The sequence below is a fragment of the Actinia tenebrosa genome, unplaced genomic scaffold, assembly GCF_029948245.1.
Source record: "Actinia tenebrosa isolate PJP-AT-01 unplaced genomic scaffold, QUT_ActTen_1.0 PGA_scaffold6__47_contigs__length_16458017, whole genome shotgun sequence".
Lineage (NCBI taxonomy): Eukaryota > Metazoa > Cnidaria > Anthozoa > Actiniaria > Actiniidae > Actinia > Actinia tenebrosa.
Genome location: NW_028292583.1, coordinates 9,106,277 through 9,118,779, shown reverse-complemented (window position 1 = coordinate 9,118,779; position 12,503 = coordinate 9,106,277). Strand labels below are relative to the sequence as shown.

General features: G+C 38.2%; 1 protein-coding gene and 1 non-coding gene across 2 annotated transcripts; both read right to left on the bottom strand.

Moving 5' to 3' along the window:
• Positions 1-27: 27 nt before the first annotated feature.
• Positions 28-12,497, bottom strand: LOC116300298 (uncharacterized). The gene is made up of 3 exons (XM_089039216.1): positions 12,360-12,497; positions 11,268-11,496; positions 28-930 (listed from the first exon to the last, which is right to left on the bottom strand). The coding sequence occupies exons 2-3, from the start codon at positions 11,494-11,496 to the stop codon at positions 236-238; spliced, it is 924 nt and encodes a 307-aa protein (XP_088895342.1). The 5' UTR covers positions 12,360-12,497; the 3' UTR covers positions 28-235.
• LOC116300285 (uncharacterized) lies at positions 3,054-8,305 on the bottom strand. The gene is made up of 3 exons (XR_016121565.1): positions 8,128-8,305; positions 6,886-7,923; positions 3,054-5,214 (listed from the first exon to the last, which is right to left on the bottom strand). It is a non-coding gene; the product is annotated as an uncharacterized LOC116300285 (transcript).
• Positions 12,498-12,503: the final 6 nt, after the last annotated feature.

Genomic DNA, 12,503 nt, shown 5'->3' with positions numbered 1-12,503 from the left:
GGATGACTAGAATAAAAACGACAATGCAAATCTTATTGCAATTTATTGGGGAACCTTTGAATAAAACAACCTGTCATATCAGTATAAATACAGTGACTGGCGTCCGACTTGCATCACAACATGTTTACAATAATACAAAAGAAACTTTTCAATCTTGGTCTTTTCCATGTATTAACACTCAGTGTCTCATCAATTTACAAAATATCAAAGTTTATTGAAAGCACTCATTATTTTATTACTTTTCATCACTAAATCGGAAGCTTACGTAAAGCTCCTTGAACTTGTCAAATCCAGCTAACACACCAGCACCAGCCATTCCTCTGAGGATGTTTGCACCAGCACCCTTCATTAATGACATCGCACCTTCACTCTTGATGATCTTTATGGTACAGTCAAGTGAACCCTTGTACTTGACTGCCTGTCCAGAGGTCATCATCATACGTCTACGGATGGTATCAATAGGATATGAAGCCAGCCCAGCAGATACAGTCACACCATAACCAAGAACAAAGGAAATGATAACTCCAGCATCTTCACCAAGCAATATAGGCTTTAAGGTGTCATACAAACCGAAGTAGAAACCACGGTAAACGACAATGCCTACACAAGAAATGACAAAACCACGGTACAGCCCAGCAATGCCATCACTCTTCAAGGTCTTGGAGTAGACATCAATGATACCATTGAACTCTCGCTCTCCACCTCCTTTTCCAGACTTGGCATCATTTGCAAGCCTTGTTCGGCAATAGTCAAGTGAGTAGACAAAAAGAAGAGACATAGCACCAGCAGCACCACCAGAGGCAATGTTCTTGCCGAACTTTAAACCATAGCTGTCACTCTTCTTTGGCTTGAAGAGGGCCTTTACTTGATCCTTGAAAGCAAAGTTCAAGGCTTGAGTTGGAAAATACCTGATACAGTTTGCTAAATTACCTATGATTTAAAAAAATCAGAAAGGTATTAGAATAATTTTAAGACATGTTTCCCCCCTAAGGTTTAACATCATTTTAGCAATCTAACTATCACCAAAGACAGCTATGGTGTCTTTGGGTCTCTTCATTGGTTGTTACATTTTGATAAGTTCGTGCTTAGCTTTGCCTTGACATCCAGACTTTTGGTTAAAACAAAACTAATTGTTTTCCTCATGAGCATTCATTAACCATGTACTGACTGTTAAATATCATTTTTGAATTGATTTTTTTTGGGCCATTGATCATTGTTGCAATGATTGCCAGCAGGCTTTTTCCTTATTTAACACCAAGTACTATGATTCATATAGCACCCTTATTTCATATGGATATGATCAAGAGTGCTTTACAAACAGTTACAAATTTGTGAGGTGGAGTTGACACCAAGGGTGGTCACTGCAAGGTTTTCATTAGATCTTCAGTGGTTCTCTTACAACCCTCTGATATTAGTTATTATTATATAGATATTGATGAAATACCAGGTTTTCTCTAGTGTCAAAAACTTGATATTTTTCACCAGTGGAAGATACCATATCTTTCACACGTGAAGATATCTCTGTTGAATCGGCTTACTATTTTAATAAAGAATTTTTGAGCTTTTGTTTTATTTAAAGTGCCTATGACCCTTATTTTTTTACTTTCTTATATCAAAATATAAGCTATTCTAAGAAACGTGTCGAAAGAATTTTTTGATTCTGATGCTTCTTTCTATTTTAATCGAGCGGTCAAAAGTGCGAAAATTGGCATTTCTTTGACCTCTGGCCGCGTGAAATGATAACCTAGGGGACTGGGCTGTGACATAGTAGTAAATTGGGTTTAGATGCTTCCTCATTCTCTCTAGATTTCACTAGCATTTATGACCAATTTGCCGTTTTTTTACGCCTTCAAAAGTCCTTATGTTTGTGGTTAGAGGATGTTAAGAGTGACTGTCTGTAACCATCGAGCAAAACGTGGCAAACTTCGAAAAATCGATTTCGCTCATACTTTCAAGTTAGTTAGGGTAATGTATCCTAAGGATCGCTGTATAGTTGGTTTGATCAAATAACGCTTTATTATGGAGAAAAATGGAATTTTTCAAACACTCCCGAAAACGCCGTTCGCGACAGTAAATTTTGACTCAACTTTCGCGGCTGCTGGACAAAAAATAAGCAACACTGGGAATTAAAACAACCCATATTCTTGAAGAACAATCTATTGAGTACGATATGCGTGACTTTGGGATCAATTGTACAATTTTAAGATAACAAAATAATTTTATTTGCTAGACGTGTGTTTAGAGTATCGAAAAGTAGGTCTTACAAAAATATTCATTCTGAAATTGCTTAACCTCTCAGTCGCGTGAAACTTCGCTGGTTGATTAGTCAGATGTTGGTCTTTCTAGTGATGTAAAGAAATCTTTGGGCAAATGATTGTGTGTCACGCAGTATGTCTTCAAACTTTGGTCAAATTACTCATTTCTGACCTTTGGCCGCTTTCTATAACAGACAAGATACTAGTGTTTATAAGTAAAATATAAACTCAAAAACAAGCCTAAAACACTTTTATAGCCTTAAATAATGTAGCTGTATAAGAATTCTTACCTGGCAAACTCTGAAATCTGGATTTTTATGAATGTTTTTAGACACAACATCGATCTGGTTTCTTTCATTACCGACTCGAACTTGTCAAGGCACTTGTCAACGGCCGAGTGCCATAGGGAGCCCAACTTTTTCTGTTGTGGTGCAAAACACAGGAAACCCAGATTGATTAAAAAATCGTTTTAATAAGCCATTTCACAGATCCCGCGGCTCAACTTCAACCTCGTCAGCGTGTAATTGTTCTTTAGAATTAGACTACAACCTGTGAAATTTTTAAGTGTTTCAATTGTTCGTTGATGTGTAAATTCCTTTCATTACTGCGGACTGTAGTCAAATTCTAAAGAATAATTACACCCTGACAAGGCTGAGGTTGAGTAACGGGATCCGTGAAATGGCCTATTTGTTGTAATGATGATGCAAACAAACACAATAAAAAATTATTCCAGTAAAACTTACTGAATTACATGATAATCTATAACATGAATGACTAATAAAGAGGGAAAAAACTGCAGTAGAATCTTACTAATGTTAACGACAGTTCGAAATTGATTTTAAAGAGGTTGAACTTATATACACTATATACAATTATTCTTTTGGCATGTCATCATAATGATCACCTCTAAGGTTCATAATTAGTACTGAACAAGTGTATGTGACAGAGGCACCCACGAGTTTATTGGAGTAGATGCAGAACAATGTCCAGAATCAGGATATTAAATTCCCACACGTGCATGATTTCTTGACAAAGTCTGTAAGGATATCAACATAAGGCTGTTTTCGTTTCTTCGTCGTTATAGCTGAATAGTCAAGTTCAAAGTACTTACAGATGTCTTGTAAAACAGATATAGATAACTTGGTGAGACTGGAGGCAGCAGCCATCGAGCAGATATTGTAAGTATCGAAGACAATGGGATGATTAATGACAAATTCGCTAAGAAGCTCTTGTCGCACCAGCTCAAAATCCATCTCTTCCTGTGATGGCCTTAGCAAATCGTCGATCGCTTCTTCTTCAACGTCATCAGTGGTACTCGAACAGGTGGTGGCGGGAAGAGATTTCTTGGCAGACAAACGGGAAAAAAAGCTGGCAATCTGTTTGGATGTGAGGTAGCTGTCAGATTCAAACACGTAAGACCCATCAGCATTCCGTGCTTTTCTCATAGATTTGGAAACCTGTTCTGGGTCTGCTTTTCTTCCTGTTTGCTCTCCAAGAACAAAAAGGTCTGTCAGGTATTTCTTCTGGGTTTCTGTGAGTCGGCGTCGGCTAGATGATCCATATTTCAGTGCCCACCCCATGGGTAATTGAGGTATATCCGAGGTAGGTGCTGAGGCAGACTCCTGGACTTCCTCAATGGTTGCCTTCCCACTTTCTAAATTCTCAGCATACATCAGCATGGCTCGATCAAGAAAGGTTTCCTTCTCAAGAGCATATTTGTGCTTCCCAAAGTCCAGATGTTTTTGTAGTGATGAAAATCTTTGGAAAGTTTTTACGCATCCTTCTTCGGAACAGGTGAACAGCATGTCATCATCGGTATCGCTGTCATCCTTGTGGGAATCTGCAGTGGCCTTTGGTTTATCTTTCCTACTTTGTCTAGGTATGACATCGCAGAAATCTGGAACCTGGTCATCAGAATACTCCATCTTCCTAAGGGTGGGTAAGGCTAGAGCTGACGACGACTTCGTTGTTTCAAATTTCGTGTTTGGTATCTTTTTTCCCTTTCCAACGCCGTATGCTCTCCAAACCACCATGTTACGCTTTTTGAAGATAACATCATTGACAAGGCTTACGCCTTCCCATTTCTCTGTGAGATATGTCTTGGGAATCTGTAAACCACACAGCGCTACACTTAGACCACGTAAGCCACCATTTGATTCCATAGCGGTTTTCATCTGTACTGCGCTCGTGATGTCATTTCCAGAGTTTAGATAAGTGCGCATGTGATTCTTCAGTACAGCAGAGCTTTGCGATCGCAGGGACCTTTGCCTCCTTGAGGATCTGAAAAATCCATTCGCACGTCCACTTTGTGCTTCCTGGCGAGGTTTTGAACTCCAAGTATGGTTGGAGAGCTGTGATAACAGGCAGCGTTATCTTGTCTAAAGCTGACGGATTTCAGGTCTGGCATTGCACGTCTCAACTGGAGAATGACGTCATCTATAACTGCTATCACAAACAAGCTATCCTGGTTGCTCTTGTCGAACACATGCACGAGGGTTAGGTTTTGTAGTTTACCATCTACCTTTCTCATCGCTACGCTGACGTGCCAAGACATTCCTCTTTTGCCGAACCAGTCGGCCTGGCTTTCACGGTACCTTCTGGGGATGAACTTCATTGCCCAATCCAAGACAACAAGCACTGAAAAGTCATCCAGTTTATCAATAATATCTAAGCGGGCCTCATCCTGGTTGACAGATCGTAGTAAATGGGCTTTCCACGCTTCGATATTTTTCCTTGCTTGGGCTACGATGAATTTCATTTCTTCTTTTTCTTCAAGGGGAATGTCATCCTCGTCCAAAGCTGACTCTATTGCTTGTACAGCAGCAGGAAATGTGTTGCACCTGTCGCAACTCAGATCATGTTTATGCTTGCAGGAATTCAAATAGTCTGGATCAGTTGAATGACTTAGGGCATAGGGACGACAGTGATCAGGAACCCTTGAACTTGATGATATGTGCACCTGTAAGAAGGATAAAAAGAAGGGTCAGGTGCTATTATCTCTAAAATCATCTGATTTTTGTTTTGTTGCCGTTTTCTTTTCAAACCCCACCAAAACTGGCATAAGTATACAACTATACGACCTTAACATTTTAGGATGAAAATTTTGGAGATATACTGGTCACGTGACCATGATCCTCCTTCCCATCAATTCCAAAATTTTAAATTAAAACGGGGTGATGAACATCAACCAGCGATAAATTTAGTTTATTTTCACTTCTCCCTATGAGATGTGTATGAATCTGCCTTAACACCTGAACTACCATTAGTCGTTAAAGCGATAAAATGCAAAATAGGTTACGTGACATTATTGATTAATCAAAAATAAGCAATATATACCCTTAACGAGCAATGGTAGTTAAAGCAGACTCATATACATCTCATAGAGAGAAGTGAAAACATAACATGAAGTTATAACATGATACCCATCGCCCCGTTTTAATATAAAGTTCTTGAGTTCATGCAGTGAGGATCCTGGTCACGGTCACGTAACCACCCTATCCCGAAAAGTTTCAGCCTTAAATCGTAAAGTCGTAAAGTTATAAGCTATGCTAATTTTTTTAAAGTTTGAAAAGAATATGTCAAATGAAAAAGAAAAAGAAAATTTAGAACCCCCCCCCTGTTCCCGAAGCTTAACCCAGGCCTTAAGGTAGCTCCATATAGTTAAAAGGCTTTTGAGGTACATGTTACATATTGCTGTATTTTAAAAAAACAAAGTATGTTTTGACCCTTTTTTGCGCATTGTACTAATATTAGTAAATCAAGGTTTCAGTTTTTACAAAAAAATATCACATGACGGGTCGCCATAGCAACGTAACGTTAGTCTTAATTGAGGCTTTTTTGTAATAAAAAAAATTAAAGCTCGAGTTTTTCGCGGTGAATTTTTTTCTAAATTTGTTAAGTGAAATCATACTACTTATTTCATCATTTGACACCGCGACTTAAGTATCCCAACGACAGAACCTTAGATTTAACGCAATTTCTGTCTTTTCACAATTAAAAACATTCTGTCGTTAGAACTCGCTAAATATTTTGCAAGCTAATTGCTTTTGATATCGAAAAAACACTGTAAAAATTTGAAGACATTTTACCGCCAAATTTCCGAGATTTTTAATTTCAAAAATCGCGCACAAAAATTAGTCAATTACGTCATCAAAATAAAATTTCTACAAGATCCGTATTTGCGCATGTGCGAAACTGAGCGAGCGAGGTAAACATTTGTGCCAGCCAATACAAACCCACCGACCATGCATGATATTGCTGAATTTCTCGCGGAATTACCACTCGCAGGCTCATCGATAATGCACAAAATATTAAAATTGAACTTGTTTTGAGCTTCACTTGAGTCGTTAAAAGGCACTGATGTAATTGTTTGGACATTTTTTTGGATTATTTGCAGTGTTCTTTTATTCCAGCATGTTTTGAAAAGTAATTTTACGGCATTTTTTGAAACTGCTTGGCGCACCGCCATCTTTATTTTGTTTTTCGTGGCTTTAAAAGCTCGCGCCATCATAAAACTCGTTCCCATTTCCCTCGCGGTAAAAATTAACTATATGGAGCTACCTTAACGTACTTGATCGAAGAAATGACATACTGTCTGGCAAACATTTAGCACAAAAAGATAGCTGCTAACCTTATAATCCCCTTTTAAGTAGCGCTTTGCCAGTTTCAGCATCGACGATATTTCTTTAGACCATGACATTCCTCTTTGATAGCAGTCTCCAAGTTTCTCGACAATTTCTTGTAAATCATCAAAGGCCTTGGCCCCATCAGCAGAAAAATAGTCAAGCCCCTGAAGAGATTTGCGCATCGATGCCGAGCACACTTTCAGTATCCTTAGATTGCTGCTTCGACTAAGAGGGGAACTGAATCCAGTTTCGATGCAATAGCGCTCATACTGCTTCACAATCTGCTCTGGAATGGAGGTTCTTATCACATTTGGGATCTTGATTTCAGTACCAGATGAAAGTTTTAGAGTTTTTTCCCCAAATGGCAAGTCTTGGGTAGCTCTTGAACTTGTTATGAACGCTAAAAAATGGTCCAGCTGTTCTGGTGAAGCCCTCATTCGCGTTTGATGTTGGTCGCGTTGAGGAACTTCAGATCCTCTTCCATGGAGCAAAAGATGGTGGCGTGCGATGGTAAAACGATATCTTGATATGCCAGGGATCCATTTTTGCAGGGTTGGGAAACTGATTTTATCAGCAATGATGGAGAGGATCTGTCTTCGGCTGCTCCAGTGACTTGCATTTTCGTAGCATTCAACCAGTGCTTCTAGAAGTGTTGAATCCAAGTCAATTTCTTCCCCCATAGCTCTTTCTTTCACGGCACTTAACAGCTCTTCAGAATTTTCGGGTGCAATTTCTTCAAGCGCAGCGTGAATGACTTGCTTAGCTTTTCGTATGTAATGTCTTTTTGTCCGCTCTGCAGCTGCATCCCATGGAGTGGTCATCGATGTCCTGATGGGGCTTACGTCTCTAGAAGCAAGAAACGCATTCAACTTTTCTCGAGGCGAAATGATGACAGGATCTTCCATCTGCGAGAGTTCAGAAACTTGAGAAAATTCTGAAGGAGAAAAGACCGTTGAAGCCATTGCACTTTGGGGAGTTCGAAGAACTGGATTACTTTTGTGCCTAGGTGTCTTGAAAATGACTTCATCGTCCTCATCATCATCCTAAAAATAATGATATACCATTATTTCTTTCTTTCTTTCTTCCTTCCTTCACTTCCTTTCTTTCTTTTTCTTTCTTTCATGCATGCATTCATCCATCCATGCATTCATCCATCCATGCATTCTTCCATCCATGCATTCATCCATACAGATATACTAGAACGTTCACTGAAAGACCTATAAGGTAAGGCCTGGCCCTATACATACCAAAGTTGTTTTCTTCAATTGATATTCTAGCTCATCAACATCTAACGTGTAAAGATTCTTGAGCAGTTCTCTACATTTTCTGCATACTCCTTTGGAGAGAAATGTAGCTCATAAGAGATCAACATAAGACTAGTCAGTCAAAATCTAACAAAAGAAATCTTACCTGAGCCACACTGAATAAACACGCCAGTCTTTTGTAATACATGTAGGGAATCATATTTCCCTAACCCTCTTTCGCCCTTAGGCCAATTTTTCTTCTTCGTGGTAGTGCTGTGCTGCGACAAAGCCGGAGGCACTCTACATTGTGTACTCGCACCTCTTGTCCAGCCTAGCCCAAGTTTCCCGCGATGGAACGGGCATATAGTCATATCTTTCGCATTTTCTGGTGCTGTAAATATGGCAGCCCGGGACAATATCAAGTCTACCTCATTTTCAGGCCCAGAAAACCCAAAAGACGCTAAATGCTTAGTTATATCTCTTGAACAGGACACCAGTGGGATGACATGAACCTCTTGTTTCTGGTCTCGACTATCTGAACCACATATTCCACCAACAATCGTCTTGAATGAACAACATACCTCCATACCGCTTTCGAATTTCTTCTTCCTCTCACAAAATAGCTACGCTTCACATCAAACAATATCACTTGAGTAAACATTGAAAACATTGTTTATCATTGCGTAAGTTTAACTAATTGAAAACACATTTGGGAGGTCAGTCTGTTTTGAAAATACTGTAATTGATTTCTTTATAATCAGAGAATCATATAAGTTGAGCATGAAACTATTTCAAAAAAAAAAAAAAAAAAAAAAAAAAAAAAAAAAAAAAAAGTTATTAAATACACCGATTGTAAAATCTTGACGCAAAAGTGAACAAACCCGACAAGTTCAATGTTACGTAAGGTTGGGCTCCCTGTGGCACTCGGCCGTTGACAAGTGCCTTGACAAGTTTGAGTCGGTAATGAAAGAAACCAGATCGATGTTGTGTCTAAAAACATTCATAAAAATCCAGATTTCAGAGTTTGCCAGGTAAGAATTCTTATACAGCTACATTATTTAAGGCTATAAAAGTGTTTTAGGCTTGTTTTTGAGTTTATATTTTACTTATAAACACTAGCATCTTGTCTGTTATAGAAAGCGGCCAAAGGTCAGAAATGAGTAATTTGACCAAAGTTTGAAGACATACTGCGTGACACACAATCATTTGCCCAAAGATTTCTTTACATCACTAGAAAGACCAACATCTGACTAATCAACCAGCGAAGTTTCACGCGACTGAGAGGTTAAGCAATTTCAGAATGAATATTTCTTAGGATACATTACCCTAACTAACTTGAAAGTATGAGCGAAATCGATTTTTCGAAGTTTGCCACGGATTTTGAATTTGGCTTGATCGTTACAGACAGTCCCTCTTAAATACTTCAGGCTTCAGGAATTAAATTTTTTTTGAGATATTTTAAGAAAAAGAGAAGCAGCAAGAAGTTAAACGCAACCCAGGGAAAACCTCATACTAGGTTGTCACGCTCAGAATCCAGTGTAATAAAATAGCTTCAAAAACTTATAAATTTCACATACAGTAACTCTGAGCACTACTTGTACCTACACTCTTTAACTCATAGATTTTTTAGCATTCTTCTTATTGATATTTCATGTATTTTTGGATGAATATATGAGTCCGTGCCGTGCAAAATTCTTCCAGGTCGTTTCCAATTCGTAAACAACAGAAACAGTGAAATAACTCCAGGTAGTTCACAAAATTTTTTTCAATGTAGATGGCTTCTTCACTTAACATTTTTCAAAATCTAAACATGAATTGCATCATATATTTATACTGTATTAGTTCAGTCGAGGAAATAAGGGTGCGTGACACTTTGTATCATCAGTCTAGAGTTATCTGTTACTCTGCAGGTCAACATGGTTTCACTTCATAGTCGAATATAATATTTTCTACTCTATCCGTTTTCTATCCTGTCTCACAGTATCTAGCCATGCCTATCTTTGAAGATAAAACGATTCATTACAGCCCTTTTAGCATTGCACTAATACTTCTAAGAGTTTAATAATCACTGAAATGTTACCACACTCCAAAACTGTTTGATAAACCGGGAATATATTATTCCCGATCCGGAGCGAAGACGACTCAGCTCGAGCAATGGCAATTATAAGTAAAATGTTACCTGTTATCAACTGCGGTTCCCTATAACAACTCTAGAAATTTCTATCTATGCTGCTGTACTTTTGGTGTATTTACTAAGGTTTTGACAAGTTTTATCCACAGCAAATGAGATAATATTTGATCTGGTCGGAACCCCTTCAGTCACCTCACTTGCTTTACTAGGTTGTGTTCGCTTCAATATACCAGTAAATTAGGCTACGAATCCCGATGAGAACAGGAAATGGAATATTTAGATAATGAACTTCCTCATAGAAGCCCAAGAAAGCAGTTAAAAGTCCAAAGACTTCTAAAAAACCCAAAAAAACGCAAGGAAGTTTTCAGTATCCCATACATTTCTTTGTAAATCAAGAAGAACGTGTTGCTACTATGACGTCACTAGCCCAGTCTCCTCTGTAGCTCGGTCATATTTTGGAATCTTCTTATTTTCGCATTTTTGACCGCTCGAAAAAAATAGAAAGAAGCGTCAGAATCAAAAAATTCTTTCGAAATGTTTCTTAGAATAGCTTATATTTCGATATAAAAAAGTAAAAAAAAGGGTCATAGGCACTTTAAGTTTCAATGATATCTATATAATAAACAGAACATTACATGGCCACTTCGAGATACAAATTTTATCTTCTCGTGTTCAATTTAGATATATCAATTAAATATCAATTGAACACTCGAAGATAAAATTTGTATCTCCGCGCACCCATGTAATATCCTCTGTATTACAAAGTGTGGAGGGACTGGACAACCATTTCAAATGGTCATCTGAGCCACTTGAAAGCTTAACCATTTGTAGATATAATTACAAATGCAGTGCTTTCCCTGTGGTTATTATAAGATCCTGACTAATGGTCTGGCATGGGATAAAACCCACTATCTCCTACACAACAATCTGATGCTCAATCAACTGAGCCAGTCTGGTGGCAGATTTCATAGAGTATTACTAGCCAATAAGGAAAGAAGAGAAAATTTCCTACCTCTCCAGAAAGAAAGGAATCCCTCTGCTCTATAAGTTCTGGCTGTGCAATCAATAACACCCCTGTATGGGGTTTGGAGCCTTCCTTGTTTTATCATTTCATCTTGATTCTGGACCAAAAGCTTCACACGTTCAATGGGTGCAGCGGCTGTTTTTGAAATGATTGCAGCTGCTCCACTGAGGCCAAAGTTTTCAACAAAATGCAGTTTCTTTTCCAAGGGCTGAGACATCTGAAAAATCAAAATAAAACATTTGAAGCAAAAATCTATAGGATATATGTACAACTACAATGTATTCAAAACAGGAAATGATGCACTGCTGTCCAAAAAAGGCTTAAGGAATGAATAGAAAAGCACCATTAGATACTCTATTGCTTTCGGGTTTTTGGATGATCTAGAAAAACAGAGGAATTTTAATCTTCAGCAAAAATTTTTACCACGATAAAAATTATCAAAAATCTCTAGCATAGAACACACTTTCACTTAACGGAGATGCCGTGAATTTTAACAGCAAAGACAGATTTAAAAGTTCTATCAAAATACCTTACTCCTGGAAGCAAGTACGTCATAGTTGCGCAATATACCGGCGAACGACAAGCAAACACAAGTATAACCAGATCTGGTTTTATAAGAATTACTTCACTAAAAGTTTTGGCTCACTCTATACTTCGCATAAATGAGATTCCTAATGTTTCTCTACCGAACCGCTTCAAAAACACCAGCAATGGTAACATATCAGTATAATTCTTGTCACGATTTTCATAGGGGGAGGAATTGAATACTATACACGTGAATGGCCGCCATAAACGCCATTATCAAAAACGACAAAATCAAGGTATAAAAATACACTTAATCTGAAATATACTTGATTATTACTTAACACTGTCCATCAATGTTTGAGGATTTTTCAATTCTAGCAGTAATAGAAGACATTTTAACCTAATACGAGTTTAACAGTTCGATGGCGGCGTCGATCGAGCTATTACACATTGAAAATTAAGAACCTTAAGATCAAATAGAATACAATCGTCATATGAACCACTATGTGAACTAGTTTAGAGTTTGACTTCCCAAGTACAACATCTGCTACTTACTTTGGGACTGGAGTGTTTCCGAACGCGGAAATCAAGGGATAATGTAAAGACAAGTTAAAAGTTGAACCGGCCAAACCAAGGAAGGATCAAAAGAGAAAGAAGCCACGACGCGCAGACAGCCATCTACATCACATGACTTACCTG